Genomic DNA, 22,330 nt, shown 5'->3' with positions numbered 1-22,330 from the left:
GGTGGCCCCATCATTTGAGACTCCAACAGTGAAAGCCCTGAGCTGGGCATGAAATTGTATCCCCAGCAGATGGTGAAGCCTGGACAGACCTTCTTATCTCTCTGACCAAGCCCTCCCTGCCGGGTCCCAGCCTCTCACTCACCATCCACGCAGGAGGGCTTTGCCCGGGTGGTGCCGGCCACCTGGCCAGAGAAGCAAGAGCATTTGACAGTCTGGGAGCGCTCCTCGATGCGATTCCGGTTACAGCAGCGGTGAGCAGCAATCACCTCGCAGGTGCCCTGCTTCACGGGGACTGAAAGGGCCAGCACACCATCAGATGCCCGGCCCAGGCCAGCACCCCTGCTCCCCTCCCACCCACCCTAGTTGTCCTCCAGCCCCTCCTCCCAGCTCAGGGCAGGGGGAGGTAAGAGATTTCCAATTGCAGGGGAGGAGGAGACGGATGACATCTTCCTGCCACATCAGTGTTCCTATCCTTCCTTCCTCCCCAGTGAGGCCACACTCATCACCCTGGCAGAGTCTGGCCCTTGGGCAGGAGAAAGATGGAGTCCACACCATCCCCCATCTCCTGGCTTCCTCTGGGTGAGGCCAAGGGCCCCGAGGGCTTACAATGCGTGGGGAGGATCATCCGATTACACCGGCTTTAGCCATCCCAGAAGGAAAACCACAGAATTAGGCCAGGAGGCTAGACTTAAGCCCTGACCCGGGGGGCTCCTCTCCCTGCAGAACACCTTCCGGCATGGAAGGGAAGGTGAGAATGGGTCTGCCCTTGAATCTGTGGGTTTTACTCTGCCTCAGAGATCTGCCTGCTGTGGAACGGGGTGCAGTGGTGTCCAGCTTTCCAGGCATCCTGGAAAACCGCCCGCCCCAGGGCCCCACCATCTCCCCTAGACCTGTAGGAGTTGGAGGCTGCAAGGAAGCCGAGGCCAGGTGGGTCCACAGCCAGACCAGGCCAAGTGCCAGCAGCCAGCCGCCCGTGCTCCAGTTCTGTGTGGCCCTCTCACGCATCCTGCAGAGAGAAGCACACACCCTGCTTGACTCCAGGCAGGAGCCCTCCCAGTGCCCAGTGCCAGCACCACTGTGCCACGTGCTCTGGGGGGCACAGAGGTGGGCAGGGTGCACGACTTGTCCCCAGGCAGCTCTCGGCCTGGCACAGACTCACTGTAGAAAGTGGTGAGTACTACAGTCAGAAAGGGGAGCAGGAAGGGAGACTGTTCTGCTGGGAAAAACATGGAAAGCTTTGTGGAGGAGATGACATTTAGGAGGGGTCTTAAAGAACGAACCGGGCATGGTCCCATGGAGGGCTGTGACATGGAAGGAACAATAATGCTGACTGCCATGTTTTGAGCACTTGACCCTGCAAACATACTCTTGAATCCTTCACGACTGTCCTACAAAGTAGGATTATTTGTACCCATTTTACAAATGAGCAAACTGATACTCAAAAAGCCTGGACACAACCTAAACAACCCTGAGTAAAGGGCTGGCTAAATACACTGTGGGCCATCTGTGCAATGCCCATCCAGACAGCTGTAACAGAATGAGGAAATGCTTTATGTACTGAGGCATGCAGTGATCTCCAACGATAATCCATCATTTAGGGAAAAAAGGCAAAGTGCCGGGTGATGTGTATTCAATGTGTAAAAGGGAGGGATTATATATGTTGCTCAAATATGGGTTAAGCTAGCTCTGGAAAATGTACCAAAAGACCCTAATAACATTGTTGGCCACCAAGAAGGGAAACTAGTTGGCTGGGAGTGGGAAACTGGTTGGCTGGGATACAGAGGTAGAAGGGAGACATTTTTCTCCCTATTGCTCTTTTTTTTTTTTTTTTTTAAGATTTTTTTTGACGTGGACCATTTTTTTTTTAACATCTTTATTGGAGTATAACTGCCTTACAATGTTGTGTTAGTTGCTGCTGTATAACAAAATGAATCAGCTATAGGTATACATATATCCCCATAACCCCTCCCTCTTGTGTCTCCCTCCCACCCTCACTATCCCACCCCTCTAGGGGGACACAAAGCACCGAGCTGATCTCCCTGTGCTATGCAGCTGCTTCCCACTAGCTAGCTATTTTACATTTGGTACTGTGTATATATGTCGATGCTACTCTCTCACTTCATCCCAGCTTATCCTTCCCCCTCCCTGTGTCCTCAAGTCCATTCTCTACATCTGCGTCTTTATTCCTGTACTGCCCCTAGGTTCTTCAGAACCATTTTTTTTTTTTTTAGATTCCATATATATGTGTTAGCATATGGTATTTGTTTTTCTCTCTCTGACTTACTTCACTCTGTATGACAGTCTCTAAGTCCATCCACCTCACTGCAAATAACTCAATTTTGTTTCTTTTTATGGCTGAGTAATATTCGATGTGGACCATTTTTAAAGTCTTTATTGAATTTGTTACAATATTGCTTCTGTTTTATGTTTTGGCTTTTTGGCCGTGAGGCATGTGGGATCTTAGCTCCCCAAGCAGGGATCGAACCCGCACCCCCTGCATTAGAAGGCAAAGTCTTAACCACTGGACTGCCAGGGAAATCCCTCTCCCTATTGCTCTTTAATCTTTTGGGATTTGAACCACGGGAAGGTACTAGCAATTCAACTTAAACAAAATTTAAATATAAAAAGGAAGAAATGAAATGGAGGCTAATAGAAGTCAAATGACTTGCCCAAGGCCAGGCAGCATGTGGGTAGAAGACCCTGAGCCCAGAAACCTGCCCTGTTCCCACTGGACCACCTTGCTTCTGCTCTCTTCCCCTTTCCTTCTCCTCCTTCATCCTTGATGGTTCGAATCTCCCAAATCTATCCCAGAGAGTGGACTAGAAATGGAGGGAACCCCAGTAAAGCAGAGGCACAGAGCAGCTGGGAGCCACCCAAGCACAGAAGGGGCATGAACCACCCCCTCTGCTGCACTGCTACCCCTTGGGGCATCACTGGGCTCCCTCAGGTGCCAGCTTAGTGCTGGGAACACTAGAGGCCAAACTAAATGCCAGGACCCGGCTGCTCCCTTGGAGAGGGTGCTTGATCTCTGTCTACGCACCCCTCCCCCAACTCCCCCTCTTCAACTGCCTCCTCACTCACCTTTTTTGGAATCTTTTATCTTCTGTCAGTTCATCCACTGGGCTCAGACTCACTCTTCCTAGACAAATAGTAGAGATTCTTATGGTTTGCAAGGGACAGAGGGAGCCCATGGCCCTGCAAGGGGTGGAGGAGGGCCTGGGTGAGGGCAAGTGGGTGGACTGGGCACTGAAGTAGTGCCTAATTCTGAGGTTGTTCCCCAAGGTGCCAGGACAGGGGGCAGAGTCCCTCCTCTGCCCTGGGAATTCGCAGAGGTCCTTGCAGACTCTGGGAACATGTAGGTTGGTAGGCCTGAGAAGAGAAGCCGGAGGGAGCTTCTCTGTGCCGGGAGTGAAGCAGGGTTGATGGTAGGAGGTGTCTAAGAACCCACACTGTCATCTCTCTGGCCTTGGGAAGGGGCTGAAGGCCGGGGAAGAGTTCCTGAGCAGAATCTGACAGCCGCTGCTGGGAAGAGGCGCCTGAGAATAATAACCCTTGAGGTCCCGAATCCTCTTTGACTCCTCTCCTCCTAGCCCCATCACACCTGCTTCCTGGACTGGCCAGAAGCTGGCTCAACTCTGCCGCCCTCACCCCCATTCCCACTCTAGAGGGCTAGAACGGGAGTCCTCCAGGTCTCTAAGCCTCAGCGGCCTCAGCCCCAAAGCATCTCCATTTTTCCCAAGACCTCCCCTCCCTCAGCCTCCAAAGGGAGGTGGAACTGAGGCAGGTAGGATGGTGGGGCTCCAGAAGGACCAAGAGCCATGTGTCCTAGCTCCCCAGCGTGAGAGCCCAGAAAAGACTGAGGGGGCAGATGGAGGAAGTGATGCCAAAACCCCTGGGATGGGTGTGCTCCACGGGCAGAGAGCTTCTAGAAGTACCTCTTTTCTGAGTAGGTATCTCCTCTCCCTGCCCCCTTCAGGAAACTTTGCTTTGATCATTACAAAGGCAGCTGTGCCTTTTCTCTGGCAGTCTCCCAACCCATTTCTCTCTGAGCTGCCACACCTCCAACCCAACTCTCCCATCTCTCCTATGAACCCCAAGACCCAAAACACCCGGGAGTGGGCATTTGGGGTGCCTTCTCTGGCATTCTATTCCTTCCCTCAGAGAGAGCTTGAGAAAGAAGCTTCTGGGGTTTGTTCTCAGGCTGCCACACTCCTGCCTCAGTTTCCCAGGCTGTTTTCCCCAAACCCCTGCCTACTAGCATGGGGTTGAGAATGTGAACCACAAGATCTTTTAACCTTTCCCTGCCTTCTCCCGCCCCTGCCCCGCGCCCACTCAGTCCTCCCAATTCTGAGCTCCCACGCCTGGGACCTACCTGCCCCACGGCGGTACCCACGGGTTCCACCCGCCGGCCTGAGGTTCTCCTCGCCTCTGAGCCCGGGATCGAGACTCCGAAAGGCGGACTGCAGGCGGGAGCGGTCAGCTCCGGTGCTGTCTAGTCCGGAGTCCTGTCCGCCTCACCAAGTTGCTGCGTCCCCGAGGCGGAGGGGCTGTGGCCAAACTGGCATCACGGTCGTGCGGGGCCCGCCCTGGGCACCGGGGAGCTCCGGGCCCGCTCGGCCAGCTCTGCAGAGCTCAGCCGGAGTCCCTCCGAGGCTCCCGCCCGCAGGCCTGGGAGCTCGCGGCTGCTGCCGCCGCCGCCTCCTCCTCCTAGCCCGGGGCCGCCCCCGCTTCCCCAGCCCCGCGCGGGCGTCGCCGCCGCCGCCTCCCGGACAGCGCCGGGCACCGCGCGCAGCGCTCCGCCGACCCCGCGGACACAGCGACCCCTGGCGCTCGAGGCAAGACCGGGGAAGAGAGGATAGCCAGACCTCGCGATGTGGTCCCTGGTATAGGCAGGTAATTCAGAGAGGTCCCTCAAGACTCTGGAGGTCTTGGGGCTTGGGGTGGGGTGCTGAGTGTGAGGAGTGATAGCCCAGACCCTCACGGGTTTTGAGCCTTGAAGATTCCCAAACTGCACTGTCCAATACGGTAAATAACATCTTAAATTAAGTTTCTCATTTACACTCACAACATTTCAAGTGCTCAATCACCACATGCAGCTAGGGACTACTGTATTGGGCAGAAAAGATATAGAACATTCCCACATTGCACAAAATCCTATTTGACAATGCTCTTTTAGATTGCTATGGTAGCCCTTCAGTGTTAAAATGTTAAAATCCAAGAGGAAATAGCAAATGATCTCTACCCCAGGAGTGGTGTCCTCTGGGGCAGGAAGGACCAGGGGAGGCATGTGGGTAGGGGCCTGGCAGGCAGGAGGGCTTTGGTAGGCCTGTGGATGATGGGTATGAACCCCAACTTGGGAACAAAACTCTGAGACCCAGTTTCTTCACCATAAAAATTGCAATGTAATTGCAATTGTATATGTGTAATTTTTTACAGGGTGAGATTCTGGATGTGAAAGTATTAGACAAATGAGAGAGGAAGTGGTGGTCTGTGAATGTCTCTTGATTGAAGGACACTCCTCTTAGTTTAAGAAGGCTTTGGGAATGGAGTAATGGGGAGGGGAGAGGCAAAGGGAAGAAGCCCAGTTCCTGGCTCTGAGCCACTGCATGTGGCCCAGGATAAAGGGACTTCTCTCTCTCTGTCTTTTTAAAATTAATTAATTAATTAATTAATTAATTAATTAATTTTGGCTGTGCCCGGTCTTAGTTGTGGCATGCGGGATCTTTTTTATTTGCAGTATGAGAACTCTTAGTTGCGGCATGCATGCGGGATCTAGTTGCCCCACCAGGGATCAAACTCGGACCCCCTGCATTGGGAGAGTGAAGTCTTACCCACTGGACCACCAGGGAAGTCCCTAAAGGGATTTCTCTTGAGGATGCCCATTTCCCACCCTTAGCTGAGGCCTCACACACTCCTGGCAGGACCAGCCTCTGAGCAGTTCTCAGCAAAGAATATCCTACAAGGCTGCTTCTTCCCACTCCATCTCCCTTTTGCCTCTCACTCTGTGCTGCCTCAGGGATGAGTAGAGGTGGTGACCTTCTCACCAGGTTCTGGGGCAGTCTGAGGATGGAGGAGGTGTGATGATGCCAGGAATAGGAGGTGAGAGGTTCAGGGAGAGGAGAGTCTTAGGATTTGGGTATGGTCAGAGGGCTGTTCTAGAGCCCAAGGGAGCTGTTGACATCCCTGCTGACCATCTGTTGCTGGAACTAGGGGGTCTCTGGGCCCTGGCTCTGTGGCCCTCTTGCAGTCACACCATGATGGGTGTTGTGAAGAGCAGGGATTATGGAGCTGGATGACACGGAGAAGTGGTAAGCAAACTGTCCCAGAAACACTGAATAATAAAAATAGCCAGGATGTTATATTTTTTCTTCTGTCTATGGCTTGCTGCTGCTGTTTATGCCATTTATCTGTGAGCTGGTTCCAGTTTTTCTCAAACAGGAGGGAAATACCCATAGCAGCAGCATGTTCTTTATCTCCCTGTCTGCCTTGCCACTCTATGTGCCTTTGGGTCTGACTGTTTCTGGTTTTCTTTTCTTTTCTTCTTTTTCCTTCTCTCTGCCCAAAGTGCAGGCATAATTATAGAAGTCTACAAACCTGAATGACCATTGTGAGATTTTTATTTGGAAGCTACCAGAAAAGACACCCCTTCTGGGGGTACAGTCTAGCCAGGAACAGAGAGGGTCATGGTCAGGAAGCACCCAGCTGACAGAGTCCAGAGGTGGAATCCCCACCATGAACTGGGTGCCAGTCCCTGAGGACTACCCTGACTTGCATTAGAACCATAAGGGCCTTGTCCCCATTTGAACCATGTGTGGGGTAGGAGGTGTCTCTGGAGGCCTAACAATCAATTCCCAGGCTTAGGAACATAGCTGTTCCAGCATCAGGTCAGTACCACCCTCCCCTCTCAGGCAGGGACTTAGCCTGGCCTCTGTCTCCCCCCGGTGGCAGCCACAGTTGTTCACCTGGACTGTTCTCAGCCTTTGCCTTAAGAGGAGGAGGGTGGGAGAGGAGGAATCCCCCCCCCCCCCCCCCCCCCGCCTTCTATTCACCTACCTCTTAACCCTTCCTCTCTGATCTAGATAAATCAGCTTGGTTCTTAAGATAGAATCAGTGTGGGTGGCTGGGGAACGGACATGGGCATGAATTTCCCACTGGCTGTTGACCTCCTGGAACAAGTCATGTAAAATGACAGGAGCGTCCAGTCCTGCGTCATCCATAAAACGAACATAATAAAACCTACCTTGCAGGGTTAGTGTGCAGTGTAAAGGGCCTAAAGTATAGAAAGTGCCTTGTAGAGGGCCTATTATTAGTAAGTCCTCAATAAATGTAGTTATTGTTATCCTTACTAACAGTTCTGCTGTGGTCAGGGGAGGTCCAAATATGGGCGGAAATTGGGTCCTGAAAAAAAAAAAAAAGTGGAGTCGGAGTGGTAACTGTTCTGCCGGATCTAGCGGTGGTCTTCACGGGGCACAGCGCCCTAGGGAATCCAGGAACTTACCCAGCTCCCTAATTCAGGATGATTGGCTCCAGCCTGCCTTGTTACCACTTCCACACCACCCCCAGCACCAGCTCGCTGGCCCTCACTCTCATTCCGGCAGCCCCAGCCAGAGGTGTTACCACACCTGGAGCTTCACACCCAGCGGTCGCTAACGGAGATCATCAGCTCCATCACCCTCTGGGCAGGCTAGCCACAACGAACCCAGGGCGAGGAGACACCACCCTCCCGTCACAATGGGGAAGTTCTAGCTGATGAATATAGAGCAAGGCTGAAATAAGATTTCTGTCCCCTTCCTACAACAGCAGACCCTTCTTCCCCCCAAAAAGCGGAGGCGGGAGAAGTCGGAACGGGGAGGGGGAGAGGCCGCAAGCCGGCGGGGCTGTTCCCGGGGTAGCCCAGAGCCGCAGGTAGTTTTCCCGGGGACCGGCCCTGGGGGCCGGGAGCCTATGGTGGGGCCGAACTGACCGGAGCGAGCACCGCCCCTCCAGAGCCCTAGGGGGCGGGGCCTGTCCGGGGGCGGGGCCACGGCTGAGGGCGGGGCAGGGAGGCAGCATGCTAAACCGGGTGCGCTCGGCCGTGGCGCACCTGGTGAGCTCTGGGGGCGCCCCGCCTCCGCGCCCCAAGTCGCCGGACCTGCCCAACTCGACCTCGGCGCCACCCGCCGCCCCTCCACAAGCTCCCAGAAGCCCTCCGGCTAGGGCTGGGAGCGGGAGTGCGGCGCCCGCGAAGACAGTGGAGGTTCGAGCAAGCTTCTCCCGACCGACCTTTCTGCAGCTGAGCCCTGGGGGCCTGCGACGCGCCGATGACCACGCTGGCCGGGCTGTGCAAAGCCCCCCGGACACCGGCCGTCGCCTGCCTTGGAGCACGGGCTACGCCGAGTGAGCGTCCCCGGGGGGCACCCTAACCAGGATGGGACTCCCATTCCCAACCTCCTCCCCACCTCGGCATCCCGGGCGCTGGGACGCATCCCCTCTCGCCGCTTTTGGTGCCGGGAGTTCTTTTTTCCCAGGACCGTTGCTGTCCTCTGGGCCTCGGGCCGCAGCCACTCCCAGCCCTTTCTCAAGTCGGGTGCAGCTTTTCTCAGGACTTTCTAGCTCGCTGACTATCCTCACCCGCACCGCTTCAGGACCTTGTTCTCTCCCAGAGCCCGGAGAGTGGAGGGCCCGTGAACGATGAGTTGGCCAGTTCTCCGTCGCGGCCCGGTAGTTTAATGGCTAAGGGAGGAGAGGTTTCAAGGAGCGGGGGTCCCTTTTAATATAGGAGATGGCGGCTGGAAAAACTCCTTGGGCTTCCCGACGCCAGCGCCCCAGTTCCCTGTCCTCTTACCGTTCCCCTCCCCCTCCACACCCAGAAATAGCCCGCGACACCAGGCGGCCGCCGGCTTCCCCAGGGGCGGGGGAGGGGGCCGCCAGGGGAAGCGGGAGGGCCCCCTTTGAACACCCCTTGGTGGGTGGACTTGCCCCGGCCAGGCAAGGAAGTGGACCTCCGGGCCAGAGCGGTGGGAGTGGCGGCAGCAGCCGGCTTGCTCCAAGCTGCGTGAATTTTTTTTTTTTTTTTTTTTTTTGCTTGTTTGGTTGTTTGTTGGCAGTGCAGGATCTTAGTTCCCTGACCCGGGGACCCGGCAGTGAGAGCGCGGAGTCCTAACCACCGGACCACTAGGGAATTCCTACAGGGCCGGTGGATTTTCAATGCATCTGCTGGGAGAGCAGAGCACTGAGGGAGATGAGGCCACTGAGGGGCTGAGGGTGGTGGCTGGTGGACCCGCGGCCCCACTACCGGCTCCTTTAACTTCCTGTTTGGGAAGAGTTTGGGGTTATGTGGCTCCTGCGCAGTCCAGGGAGGCTTCCACTCCTACCCTATTTCAATTCCTCTTTCCTGATCTGTGCCGGAGCACTTACTCATTGCCAAACAGCAGAAACTGGGACTTCCCTGGCGGTCCAATGGTCCATGCTTCCAATGCAGGGGACGCGGGTTCGATCCCTGGGGAGGGGGGAACTAAGATCCCACATGAGGCCAAAAAAGAAAAAAAAAAAAAAAAGGCAGCAGAAACTTTCACTGGATGATTTTAGGATAAAGGTGGGTGTGCTCATGAGGGTGGGGTGGGGTGTTGTGGACAAGGCGCTAGAAGAGTTTTTTGGGGGTCAGAGTGGATACAGGGTCTTGGCAAGCCAGGAATTAAAACCTCCTTCCCTCCATCCAGGTCCTCCCCCAGTGGCACCATTAGGGAAGGGATGGGAGACCTGAGGTGGGAGAGTGCTGCTGTGGCCTTCCTAGGAGGTGGTGGAGCCCAACACCCAGGCAGTACTCCTTGTGCCTTGCCCTGCCTCCCTTCTCCTCCTCCCTCTGGCCTGGTTCCCAGGTGGCTGTGACCTTTCTCAGCTTGGCCAGCAGGCCAGAGACGGTATGTGCGTCTCAGGTGGGAGTTATTCCAGGACCTGGTCTGGTGTCCAACCTGATGTGGTCACTTTGGCCTGACAGGGTCATCAACGCTGGCAAGAGCCGGCACAATGAGGACCAGGCTTGCTGTGAAGTGGTGTATGTGGAGGGTCGGAGGAGTGTTTCAGGGGCACCTAGGGAGCCTAGCCGAGGCCAGGTAAGCTCCCCACCCCCTTTCCTAGCCTTCACAGGAGACAACTATCCCCAGGGATTCTAGGCATTCAGTTTTAATCTGAGCCATGTGATAGACCTAACTCCTAACTCACTAGCTTTCTACCTTAATGGCACAGAACCTTTATCTGGCATTGATCAGGTAGATTCTACCATGTCAGTATGAATATTTAGTTTTCCACTTAAAATGGAGATGCTCATGTATTTATTGATGATTTAATAACTACCATTGCTTATTTTTGCATCTTTTATCCTCTGAGTTTGACTTTTTTGATGCTTTGCTTTCAGACAAATAGTATGCCTTTGGTGAATGAGTGAATAAATCTAATTTGCCTTAAATACCAAAATCTAATCTCCTCTCTATAATGTTTATATGGATGCCCAGAGTCTTGCTCTTCTCCCTGCATAACACACACACACACACTTACCTCCAACTTTTCCTCCACCAGGGACTCTGCTTCTACTACTGGGGCCTGTTTGATGGGCACGCAGGGGGCAGAGCTGCCGAAATGGCCTCTAGGCTCCTGCATCGCCACGTTCGGGAGCAGCTAAAGGACCTGGTGGAGATACTCCAGGACCCCTCGCCACCTCCCCTCTGCCTCCCGTCCACCCCGGGGGCTCCAGGTTCCTCTGATTCCTCTCACTTGGTTGGTCCTCAGTCCTGCTGGTCTTCGCAGAAGGAAGTGACTCATGAGAGCCTGGTAGTGGGTGCCATTGAGAATGCCTTCCAGCTCATGGTAAGTGGGTGGCCCGGGCCAAGGTCCTGCCAGGCAGACACTTTGGTCAACTGTATGGGAGTCAGGTGGCCTGAGGAGGTGACGCTGAGAACCCATAACAGCTTTGAGAACCTGAGCAGAACTTGGTTCAGAGGGAGGGAGAAGTGGGTGTTATACCGATATCTTCCCTACTGTCCACCAGTGTGGCTTGCTGGGCCAGTTTATTTCTGCACATGTGGGGCGGGTGGCTGTGTGTCTGGAGCCTCTTCTTCATCCACCCCCTTTGACCCTTCCTCATATGGCAGGATGAGCAGATGGCCCGGGAGCGGCGTGGCCACCAAGTGGAGGGGGGCTGCTGTGCACTGGTTGTGGTCTACCTGCTAGGCAAGGTGTACGTAGCCAATGCAGGTGACAGCAGGTATGGGGTGGGAGCTTTGAAAAAGGCTGTGCGGGGGAGGGGTCAAGCTTCTGGGATGGGGGAATAGAAGAGAGTGACGTGGTGGGGGTTAAAATTCAGAGACTGGAAGGGGTCAGGAGGGATCAGAGACATAAGGAAGGGCCTGAAATAGCTATGAGGGGAGGAAAACTGGGGGTCTGGGTGAGGGACTCTGAGGGAGGGCCTTGTCTTTTTGGAACTCTTTATGTGAGGGGGTTGCAGAGAGCTGAGCCCAAACCTTTTGTTTCTCTGGGCAGAGCCATCATTGTCCGGAATGGAGAAATCATTCCAATGTCGCGGGAGTTCACCCCGGAGACTGAGCGCCAGCGTCTTCAGACGCTTGTAAGTAGGAACTAAACTCCCTACTCCCATTCCTTACTAATCTTGTGCCTCTCTGTACCCTGTGTCCCAAGGACTCTCCGACCCTCACCACACAGACAGACCGCTCCTTACTGGGAGCTTACTGGGAAGGCCACTCCACAGACTATGGAGTGCAGGGCTGAGCTGGTGTGGAGGATGTGGCAGGAAAGAGCGTGGGCTGCTCCAGTGCCTCCCACTGTGGCCCCAACTGAGGAAGGAAGTGCGGTCAGAGTGTGGGAAGGAAACAGCAAAGGCCCCTAAGGGGCAGGATAGCTTAGTGCTTTAAAGCAATGGCTCTGGAGCTGGGCTGCCTGGGATTGAATCCTGGTTTGAGTACTTTGTGTGATCTTCAACAGTTCCCTGAACTTCTCCATAAATCAAGAGTTCCTGCCTTAAAAGTTGTTGTGAGGATTAAATGAGCTAATATATGTTAATATTAGAACAGTGCATGGTACACAGTAGACTCCATTTAAGGGTCTGCTATAATTAACATCACCTCTACACCAGGGTGTACTGTAAACCTAATGCCCCCTGGCCCTCTGCTCTGTCTGGCCGCTCCCAACCCCAGGGCTTCCTGAAACCAGAGCTGCTGGGTGGTGAATTCACCCACCTTGAGTTCCCCCGCAGAGTTCAGCCTAAGGAGCTGGGGCAGAGGATGCTGTACCGGGACCAGAACATGACTGGCTGGTAACACTTCCCTCAGAGCTGGGGCCCGTTTCCATGGCAACACAACCAGTCCCTCGCCAGCAGCAAGGTGGAAGCTGGAGGCTGGGCCAGGCTGGGAGCTGGGGGAATGTGGCCCTTCTAAGGGGTTTGTGTAAGGGGTGTGGCTCCTAGGGGAGAGGGACTTTCATGCCTGGGTGATGCCTCCTCTACTCCCCCCTCCCCAGGGCCTACAAAAAGATCGAGCTGGAGGATCTCAGGTTTCCTCTGGTCTGTGGGGAGGGCAAAAAGGTAAACTCCATGGTAGAGGTGGGAGAGGGCAGGAGGACCCACCACAACTTGTCTAGGGAGGTGGAGGTTCTACCCGAGGGTAGGGGTGGAAAGGGTCCACGGTCCCAGAGAGACTGGAAGAAGGCTATAGTAGTGCCCCCTCCTCATTTCCTTTAGGCTCGAATGATGGCCACCATTGGGGTGACCCGGGGCTTGGGAGACCACAGCCTAAGGGTCTGCAGTTCTACCCTGCCCATCAAGCCCTTCCTCTCCTCTTTCCCTGAGGTGAGCCACATGGGAGCCTCCTTAGCCTTCCCTGCTCTGGGGGTCTCAGGCCAGCTTTCTCCCAAGGTCGCTTCATCCCCAAGCTCCCTCTGCACCCTCTCTCCCCACCAGGTACGAGTGTATGACCTGACGCAGTATGAGCACTGCCCAGATGACGTGCTAGTCCTGGGAACAGATGGGCTGTGGGATGTCACCAGTGACTGTGAGGTAGCTGCCACTGTGGACAGGGTGCTGTCAGCCTATGAGCCCAATGACCCCAGCAGGTAGGGGTTGTGTGGCGGCAAGGGGATGACGATGGGGAAGGAAGGGACACAGGGAAGAAATGCTTGGGGACCCACATGAGGGCCTGTGTATCCATCTTCCCATATACATGTTGGTACATGAATGTGCACATGTGCTCCTGACAGGTACACAGCTCTGGCCCAAGCTCTGGTCCTGGGGGCCCGGGGCACCCCCCGGGACCGTGGTTGGCGTCTCCCCAACAACAAGCTGGGTTCCGGGGATGACATCTCGGTCTTCGTCATTCCCCTGGGAGGGCCAGGCAGCTACTCCTGAGGGGCTCAGCCCCGAACCTCCCACCACCATCCCAGCCTCTCCATGCTTACCCCTCTCCCAACCCAAATTCTGAAGTTGTCTCCTTGACCTTCTTTAGTGGCAATTTAACTGAAGAAGGGGTGCCAGTTAGATCCAAAATTTTAGCTCTTGGCAAATAAACCAGATGGATAAATATGTGTGTCTTTATTTACTTTGACTAAAAACTGTCCCAGTTGTCTCCCGAACATCTCCTAGACATCTCACAGGCACTTCAACTCAACATTCCTCCAACTGAATTCATTACTTCCCCCACAAATATGTCCTCTCCCTGCTCATCATCTCAGGGGGCACCAGCTCAGCTTCTCAAGTTAGAATTCTTGGAGTTGAGCACCTTTGGCTTCCGTTTCTTCCTCATCAAGCTAATCAATCACTAAGTATTGTTGATTATATATTTTTAAATATATTTCTTTAAAAACAATTTTTTTTTTAGCTTTTGGCCACGCTGCATGCGGATCCTAGTTCCCCGGGGGACCAGGGATCGAACCTGTGCCCCCTGCATTGGAAGCGCGGAGTCTTAACTACTGGACCGCCAGGGAAGTCCCTTAAATATATTTCTATCTGTCCATCCCTACAGTCACTACCTTAGTCCTTCAGTATATTAGCCTCCTAATTGTCTCCAAGCCACTCCCCTGCTTTCCCCAATATACAATATACACAGCAGCCAGGGAGCCCTTTCCACAGGGTGAATCTGAGTTGGTGATTCCTCTGAGAAAATACTTTGGTGGCTCCTTGCTGCACCTAGACCAAAATTGACACTCAACTCTTGAGCGTGGCATATAAGGACCTTCATGATCTGGCCACTGCTTCCTTCTCCGGCCCTGTCTTCTGCCCCACCCCGCCTTGTGGTTTCCACAACTCTGTGGGTCTGGAGTAGCTCCAACTCATTTAAAATCTACACATCACCTCATCCTGAACACTTCACCTGTCTTTCCACAGCCCACGCATGCCCCCACTACAGCGCTCGCCTCTTGTACTGCAACTGTCTGTATGAGGAGTTGGTGCGGAGTAGCAGTCAAGGAACAGGGGCTTGAAGGTCCTGCTGTTTGGGTCCTGGTGCCAAACCCAGCACTAGGTTTGCAATCTCTCTGAGCCTCAATTTGCTTTTTGGAAAAATGGAGATAACAGTACTACCTCAGGAGGTAGTTGTAGGACTAAAGTAGTTTATGTATGTAGAGCCAGGTCCATGTAATAAGGGTTCAATAACTATTACCTATCTTTACGTTGTCTGCATTTGGAATTTAGATTGTAAGTTCTTTGAAGGCAGAAACTGATCTGAACTGAGCACATAGCTCAGTTTATTGAGCCAGTTAAGAGGCCTGGGACCAAACCGCACTGGACCTCAGTTTCGTCATTTAGCAAATGTGTGGGTTGCTCTTCAGATCTTTAAAGTCTGTATGACTTCTAACATTCATTCATTCAGCAAATTATTTGTTGAAAATCTATTATGTGCCACACACTGTGCCAGACAGTGGGAAGGGACAGGTTGGAGGATCACAGTGGGCAGCAGGGAGAGAGGCCAGCTTTGGAGCCAGACAGGCCTGACTATTAGAGTTCTTGCTCTGCCACATACAAATGGCAAAAGTAAGCCACTTAAGTTAAGCCACTTAATTTCCCCCGAGCCTCAGTTTCCTTACAGGCAAAAGGGGATGGGTACACTTAACCTAGAGATCTGTGATGACTATTAAAAGCTATGTAGTGTGCCCTGCACAAGCTAATAAAATGTGAGTAGACTTCCTCATCCTCCATCCACCTCCTCAGGTACCTTTCAGGGAAGAAGATACACGTGTTGGTAAATACCCAAAGCACAAGTCAGGCCCGGCTAGGTGTCCCTAGAGGCACAGAAATAATACAACGGGGGTGGCAACTGAATTCCCAGCTGGGGATCCAGAAAGATTTCCAGGATGGAAGGGTGGGTAGGAGTTGGAAATTCCAGCTAGGGGGAAGGAAGGGAATTGTGAGGTGGAACCAAGTGCCCTGAATCTCAAAGGTTCTGAAAGGTCTCCAGGCCTGGGGGGATGATGGTGGGTTGTACTTACTCCGCAATGATCCTAGGAGCAGAGGGTGGGCATCTTCCGCGGCCTCCTCCTCGGGCGTCCCCGAAGCCGCCTTTTCCAGTCCCGCCTCCCGCGAAGCCCCAGGTGATGTAGGCGCGGGTGGCCGGTTGGCCACGCGAGGGCAGCAGCGGCCCTTTCCTGACCCCACCCCGGGCGCCTCTCAACTTTCCCGACGCCGGTCCGCCACTAGGAGCTGGAAGGTGGGGCAGAGGCAGAGTCCTCAGGGGTCCCGTTCGCCGCGCCTCCCCCCGCTGCCCACTCCTCCACAGTCCCGGCATCTCCCCCAGACGCCGGGGGCTCTCGCTGGGCGACCCTCTGGGGCCGTGAGCGGGGGCCGCGGGCGGGCGGAGCCAAGGGCCGCCCGGCCCGCCCCTCCCGGCGAGTCGCCCCTCCCCGCCGCGGCGCTGGAGGAGGGCGGGGCGGTGCCCCTCGGGTCAGTCTCTGCCTCCGGCACCGGCCGCGCAGCTGGAAGCGGCGGAGCGGAAGGTATCCCGGGTTGGGGCTCTGGGCGGCGGGGTCGTCCTGGGAACTCATCCCCAGGAGAGCACTTCCCCCCTTCTCCGCCTGGCAGGAGCTCGGGGCGCCGGCCGGGGAGGGGCTTTGGTCCGAGCGCGGGCCGCCTGTCCTCCCTCGTACGCGGCGTCTAGGCGGTGCGGGGGTCGGGCCGGCTCGGCCCCTCCCTGCCCTCCTGGGCTGCAGTGAGGGGCCCCGGGAATTGCCCCGCAGGGCCTCTCGCCTCTTGGTGTCCGAGTCGGAGTCAGTTCCCTTCTCCTCCCGGCTTCCCGGAACCTGCCCGGCCGGGCGACGGGAGAGACGGCAACTTGGGTCTCGGCGAGGGAGCCCCAGCGCAGACGCTCTAGCTCCCAGGCCTGGCGGCCCGCTGTGGACCTGGGCTTGGGTGTGGGTCGGGGCCCGAGTCCGGGTTGAGGTGGGAATCCCCCCCGCCGGGCCGGTGGAGTGGCGGGAATAGGGGCGGGGTGTGACCGCGGGGGCTGCCACTGCCCCGGGGTTCTGGACGTCGCCCTAGATGGTTTCTGGAGCCGGCCTGGAGTGGAGGTACGGGAGACTGGGAAGGATCCAACGTGTGTGTGTGTGTGTGTGTGTGTGTGTGTGTGTGTGTGTGTGTGTGTGTGTGTGTGTGTGTGTGTGTGTGTGTGTGTGTGTGTGTGTGTGTGTGTGTGTGTGTGTGTGTGTGTGTGTGTGTGTGTGTGTGTGTGTGTGTGTGTGGTTTTCAAGTTGAGGAGGAGGTATCTGATTTCTTCCCTAGACCTCAGGGGTGGTGGGCAGGGTACAGCAGAACCTGGTTCATCCGGAAATCTAGAGAATGATTGAGGAGACGGCAGCTGTTTTATTACAGGGAAGATCCCAGAAGTTCATTCCAGGCCCCGTGTGGGGTTTGGTTGCCCCTCTTAGGGTCAGTGGGGCAGTTCCTCAGGGGCTGCCTCTCACAGGGAGCTGTTGTTCTTGCCATCTTGGCGTTGGGCCTGGTGGCCTGGCCTGGCCTGGGCCAGCTACTCTTCTGAGCCTGAAGGGAACGTCTTCTAACTGAGCTCTGGGGCTCTAGGTCATTTAATGCATGCCCTTGCCCTGAAGTTCTGGCCTCTGCCCACCACCGTCTGGTGCCACCTAAACTGCCTTGCCTGGGGTGGGGAAGGGCAGCGGCATACTCATGCCTAAGCCTTTGGTATTCACCCCAGTGGTGAATGCTCTCCATCCCTCCATCCACACTGCCCATCCCAGGTTGAGGCTACCCCAGCCTGTCTTCCCACAGTTGGACCAATGGAACCTGTGGGAGTAGGTCAGGGAGCTGGTCACCTGGGTGGAATTTCCAGGGGACCCCCTTTTTTTTTTTTTAATTAACGTATTTTATTTATTTTTGGCCACGTTGGGTCTTCGTTGCTGCGCGGGGGCTTTCTCTAGTTGCGGTGAGCGGGGACTACTCTTCGTTGCGGTGCGCAGGCTTCTCATTGCAGTGGCTTCTCCTGTTGCAGAGCACGGGCTCTAGGGCGCATGGGCTTCAGTAGTTGTGGCACAGGGACTCAGTAGTTGTGGCTCGTGGGCTCTAGAGCACAGGCTCAGTTGTTGTGGTGCACGGGCTTAGTTGCTCCATGGCATGTAGGATCTTCCCGGACCACGGCTCGAACCCGTCTCCTGCATTGGCAGGCAGATTCTTAAGCACTGCGCCACCAGGGAAGCCTGAGACCCCCTTTTCTGAAGGGTGGTTTCTGTTTTTGGAGGGGATCTGCTGGCAGGGTGAATGCCTTCTTGCCTGTTTTTGGGGTATCAGAGAGAGCCCCTGTTGTGATGGGGAGAGTGTGGCCGTGCCCTCAACTCCTATAAATTCCCTCTGATTCATATCCACTTGCCCTCATCCCACTGTTGTGCATGTGTGTGTGGAGGGGAGGGAGGCCACCCGGAATCCCACTGCTGAAGAGAGCTTGCCTTGGGCTGGAGTATTCGCTCCCTAAAAGGCAGACCAAGGCAGGGCTGTGAGGTGGTGGTGGTGTGTGGGGAGTAAAGGAGTTCAGCCTAGTTTGACAGGATGTGGGACTGAGAAAAAGCCAGGTTTGGGGCAGAGATCAGGTTACCATCCCCTTCTTTTTTAACTACTCCCTGTGTGGTTGGTGCTGGGACTGGCCCTCATTTGTCTCTTTTTTTGGGGCTCCTCCCAGCACCGGCTCCAGCCCCCGCTTCTCCCAACAGCCTCGACTTCATCTCAGGCCCAGAGCCCGCCCTCTCTTCCTCCTGGGCTGTAGGCCTGGGAACTCCAGCCGGCTGGAGGTCAGCTTCTCTCCCCAGGGAAGGAGGAAGTGAGGCTCAGCTTAGGCGCGGGGAAGCTGGGAAGGTGTGATGCACTGTGCAGATGCTCTTTGGTGTGTGTTGGGGGCAGGGGACACATGGAAACCCTGGGAAGCTGACTCCTTGCCCTGAGTCACAGGGAGGGGTGGGCAGGGCCTCAGGGTGAGCTGGACAGAGTGGAGGAAGGGGCTGTTCCAGGGAGTGGGTGGAGGTGATTCCCTGGTGGATTATTCTCAGTTGCTCTGCTGTGGTGGATGTGTGGCTCCCTACAGTGTGGTCATTGTCCCCTGCCTGGGGCTGAGTGACTCAGTGTAGCTGCCAGGCCCAGGAGGAAGCAGGGGGAGGAAGGCAGGCTGCCCGAGTGTGGGCTGTGGGCACTGCCTGGACTGAGCCTCCTTTGTGTGACTCGGGGCTCTGGGGACCGGGCCAGGGTGGGCCAGGGAAGCCTGCTGGCTGCTGCCGCTGCCCTCTGTCTGGGTTTCCCTCCCTCTGCTCTCCTTCCCACCTCTGGGGTGATATGTAGAAAAGCAACAGACTCTAGAGTCACACAGCCCTGCTTTGAGTGCCATCCCTGCCACAACTCTGAATTCGTGTCTTAACCTCAATGAATCTCACTTTCCTAGTTTGTCAAAATGGGGAGCTCACTACCGACCTTCCAGGCTTCTGGGGACTGAGGGAGGTGATTTTTGACCAAATGCCCACCATAGTGCCTGGCACCTAGGGGTGTGATAAATATTCTTTCCCTTACCCACCCTTATGGGTAGGGACTCTTCGTTTTTCGCTGGGCAGGCATGACTTGTTCTGACTGAGGGACAATGTGTTCCAGATTGGACCTTCACAATTATTAAACTTTAAAAAGTATCGAAATTCTGGTAACAGATACATCTGACTTGAAACCCTGATATGTAGAATAGATAAAAGCTTGCTCTTCTCGACACGTCACTGGTCCCTGAGCACCCCTCTAGGTGTCCAGGGGCCCACAGTTGGTGAGTGGATTAGATTAGAACTCATGCTTTCTGTCTCCCAAGTGGGTGGTTCTTCCACCTCCCATTTCTGTATTCTAACCCATGGGGGAGACCTGTCCCTGACCTTGAGATTAGGAATTTCAAACTCAGTTGCCCGAACAATTGGTTCTTGGCAAGAACTTGCCTGAGCAAGCCCCTTTCCCTCCCTCTTCTCCCTTCACTGGATGCCTCGGTTTCCAGGGAGGTCTTGGGGGCCCCAGAGAAGTGTTTGTGGACTTACTGGCTTTTCCCAACATCCCCACTGCCTCTTCCCTACCAGCCCCAGCCATGGCTGCCATTCGAAAGAAGCTGGTGATCGTGGGGGATGGGGCCTGTGGGAAGACCTGCCTCCTCATCGTCTTCAGCAAGGATCAATTCCCAGAAGTCTATGTCCCTACTGTCTTTGAGAACTACATCGCAGACATAGAGGTGGACGGCAAGCAGGTAAAGGCGAAGAGCCCCTTGGAACCATGCCTGCCCCCATCACTTATGGACCTGGGATGTCCGTGCTCACCATCCACCCATGTCCTTGCTTCACTCTCCCTGCTGGAACCAGTGGAAGTTAGGAAGTAAAACTGCAGTCTTAGGAAATCTGGATAACCTCCTGGTTTTTTACACGCTGGCTCTGTAATCTGGGCCCAGTCCCTTTGCCTCTGGGCTTAAGCTCCCCAAGCTGTGAAATGGAAATAATGGTAAGGCCTCCTTCGAAGGGTTTTTATGAGTATTAAATAAAATAGTGGCGCTCCCAGTGGCAGCTCAAACTGCACAAAGATCAAACGCTGTTGTCTCAGAATTTAAGAAACTCACCTTAGTTTATGTTGTGTGACAATGATTAGCAGTATCCCTGGCACATAGTAGGTGCTCAATAAGTAGATGTTCAGTGAACCTAAGGGACCAGGATTTCAGAGAGGACCTCTGGGTGGCAGGGTGTGGGGTGTGTAACTGGGGCCCTCAGGCTAGCTAAGCACTGGCCCTGTGTGTCAGGTGGAGCTGGCTCTGTGGGACACAGCAGGGCAGGAAGACTATGATCGCCTGCGGCCTCTCTCCTACCCGGACACTGACGTCATCCTCATGTGCTTCTCCATCGACAGCCCTGACAGCCTGGGTGAGGGGGTTGGAGGGAGGGGGTTGAGAATCCCTTGGAATCAACCAACCAGAGGGAGCTCTTGCCTTGGCTCCTTTCAACCATCTTCAGAAGCTGTGTGGGAGGGTGCCGGGGAGCCCCGTTAGCCTCCTTCCCTGTGGTGACTCTGGCCCTCGGAGGGCTCAGGGGAGGGTGTGTACTGTGAGCGGGGTGGGGGGGGGCGGTGGGTTGACCTGTGAAGGGACTATCATGCTGAATAGCCTCTAAGACTCTGCCCTGGGGAGACAAGGGGACCCAGGGGAAGCCTTCTAGCCTAAGTGGAGGCACCAACACCTGTTGGGACATGTCTGTGCAGAAAACATTCCTGAGAAGTGGACCCCAGAGGTGAAGCACTTCTGCCCCAATGTGCCCATCATCCTAGTGGGGAATAAGAAGGACCTGAGGCAAGACGAACATACCCGGAGAGAGCTGGCCAAGATGAAGCAGGTGGGTGCAGCCTCCGGGCTGGGAGGCCTTGGGGAGGCAGGTGCCCTCTGAGGGCTTGCAGGCTGGTGAAGGAGCCTCCCTCCTACTGACTCCCCGTGTTAGAAGTGACAGTAGCGTCCACCTCCTACCCCCTGGGGGCCCTTAGGGTCTGACCCAATATTTGATGAAACTGTCAGAGTACGGTGACTTGTCCAAGGTCACTTGGCATTTTAATTTGTCTATTGTCCACGGTTTGGCATTGGGGCTATTAAGATGAATAAGAAAATCCTTGCCCTCAGGGAACCGGGTTCTTACAGTAGATGTTTTGCTTGAGGTATGCAGGTGGAGCCATCAGAGTATACCTGGGGAGGTGTGTGGGCTGCTGTGGATGTGGAACGGAGGGTATTCTGAGTGGCTGGGAAAAGGCCCAGAGTGAGGGAGCTGGCTTATTTGGGGACCTGGTAAGTGGCTTTCTAGCCAGAGGATGAGTTGATTAGGGAGAGCTGCCAGGATAAGGAATCTAGACTATTCTTTGAGGATAATTATGGCGAAGTTTTAAACTGGGGACAGATATGGTCAGAGTCAGCATGTTAGAAAAATGATTCTGGCAGCCATAGAGGATGGATTGGAAGAAAGTGAGAACAGAGGATGGTAGATCCTCACTCAGGCAAGAGAAGAGTGTACGGTGGGGTATAGGGCTGATGGAGAGAATTTTGAAGGTAAATTTGAGTCTTGGGTCTCTAGCCCAGAAGCTATCCACAGTGGCCGGGGCTTGGATGCTTTGTGGGGTCAGGGCTGGAGGAGATATTTGTTCTCGTTACAAATATGGGTGAGGTGCACCTAACCAGCAGCTTCCTTTGACCACTCTCCTTCTACCTTCCCAGGAGCCTGTTCGATCTGAGGAAGGCCGGGACATGGCAAACCGGATCAGTGCCTTTGGCTACCTTGAGTGCTCAGCCAAGACCAAGGAGGGGGTGCGGGAGGTGTTTGAGATGGCCACTCGGGCTGGCCTCCAGGTCCGCAAGAATAAGCGCCGGAGGGGCTGCCCCATTCTCTGAGACCCCCAAGGCCTCCCCTCCTCTCCCACCTCCCTTCACAGGGGTGCAGAAACTCCCCCTGCCCCCAGCAGCCCCACCCTATTAGGGATCCCTGCTGAAGGCTCCCTTTCCCAATTCCCTCCTGCCCAGGACTGCATCGCACTTCCCCAGCCCTGATGGTGGTGGCCGTAGGCCCCGTCTCAGCACTCTGGGAACCAGAGCACAGTCCCTCCTCCTGTTGCCTTGGTCCAGGGGTGGGGCTCTTGATCCCTTTGGTCTTCCCCAGAGGATCATCACACCAGCACTTTATACACTTCTGGCTCACAGGAGAGTATCTGGGGTAGGGAACTTGGAGGGTGTAACCCAGAGTCCCGGGCCCCTGGTGTTTCTGCTTTGGGCAGGGGCCTTGCATCTGGCTGTACTTGGTGTGGGGCATGAATAAAGGCCACAGGCTCCAA

At 55.1% G+C, this 22,330-nt stretch overlaps 3 protein-coding genes across 13 annotated transcripts in view; 2 read left to right on the top strand and 1 right to left on the bottom strand.

The window, feature by feature from the left end:
• The window catches only part of TAFA3 (TAFA chemokine like family member 3), a 21,826-nt gene extending 5,960 nt beyond the window's left edge, over positions 1–15,866 (bottom strand). For 4 of the 6 annotated variants that reach the window (XR_011073566.1, XM_068540527.1, XM_068540528.1 and 1 more), the window contains exons 1-4: positions 4,373–4,720; positions 3,082–3,139; positions 891–1,006; positions 143–292 (exon numbers count right to left, since the gene is read on the bottom strand). Coding sequence is in view for 5 of the 6 variants with exons in the window: in XM_068540527.1 (XP_068396628.1) it covers positions 143–292; positions 891–1,005 (265 nt within the window). In the remaining variant the exon portion in view is untranslated. Of the gene's footprint in view, positions 1–142; positions 293–890; positions 1,007–3,081; positions 3,140–4,372; positions 4,721–15,465 lie in introns of those variants that run through there. The other 2 variants (XM_068540524.1, XM_068540525.1) reach the window with 2 other exon arrangements.
• Positions 8,037–13,552, top strand: PPM1J (protein phosphatase, Mg2+/Mn2+ dependent 1J). Of its 4 annotated transcripts, none has more exons than XM_068540518.1 (10): positions 8,037–8,376; positions 9,977–10,091; positions 10,555–10,842; positions 11,127–11,239; positions 11,515–11,599; positions 12,186–12,304; positions 12,508–12,571; positions 12,728–12,835; positions 12,947–13,042; positions 13,243–13,552. In XM_068540518.1, the coding sequence occupies exons 1-10, from the start codon at positions 8,051–8,053 to the stop codon at positions 13,339–13,341; spliced, it is 1,413 nt and encodes a 470-aa protein (XP_068396619.1). In that variant the 5' UTR covers positions 8,037–8,050; the 3' UTR covers positions 13,342–13,552. The 4 variants fall into 4 exon arrangements, with proteins under 4 accessions (XP_068396619.1, XP_068396618.1, XP_068396620.1 ...); XM_068540517.1 differs by having other exon boundaries at positions 12,947–13,098; XM_068540519.1 differs by lacking the exon at positions 12,728–12,835 and having other exon boundaries at positions 12,947–13,098.
• On the top strand, positions 15,664–22,330 carry RHOC (ras homolog family member C). 3 transcript variants are annotated; one of them, XM_068540522.1, is made up of 5 exons: positions 15,664–15,683; positions 19,567–19,730; positions 20,271–20,391; positions 20,726–20,856; positions 21,720–22,330. In XM_068540522.1, the coding sequence occupies exons 2-5, from the start codon at positions 19,575–19,577 to the stop codon at positions 21,891–21,893; spliced, it is 582 nt and encodes a 193-aa protein (XP_068396623.1). In that variant the 5' UTR covers positions 15,664–15,683; positions 19,567–19,574; the 3' UTR covers positions 21,894–22,330. The 3 variants fall into 3 exon arrangements, with proteins under 3 accessions (XP_068396623.1, XP_068396621.1, XP_068396622.1); XM_068540520.1 differs by lacking the exon at positions 15,664–15,683 and adding an exon at positions 15,863–15,969; XM_068540521.1 differs by lacking the exon at positions 15,664–15,683 and adding an exon at positions 16,158–16,539.

The sequence above is a fragment of the Eschrichtius robustus genome, chromosome 3 (assembly GCF_028021215.1).
Source record: "Eschrichtius robustus isolate mEscRob2 chromosome 3, mEscRob2.pri, whole genome shotgun sequence".
NCBI lineage: Eukaryota > Metazoa > Chordata > Mammalia > Artiodactyla > Eschrichtiidae > Eschrichtius > Eschrichtius robustus.
Note: the sequence above shows the minus strand (reverse complement) of the source record. Positions and strands in the feature narration are given on the sequence as shown.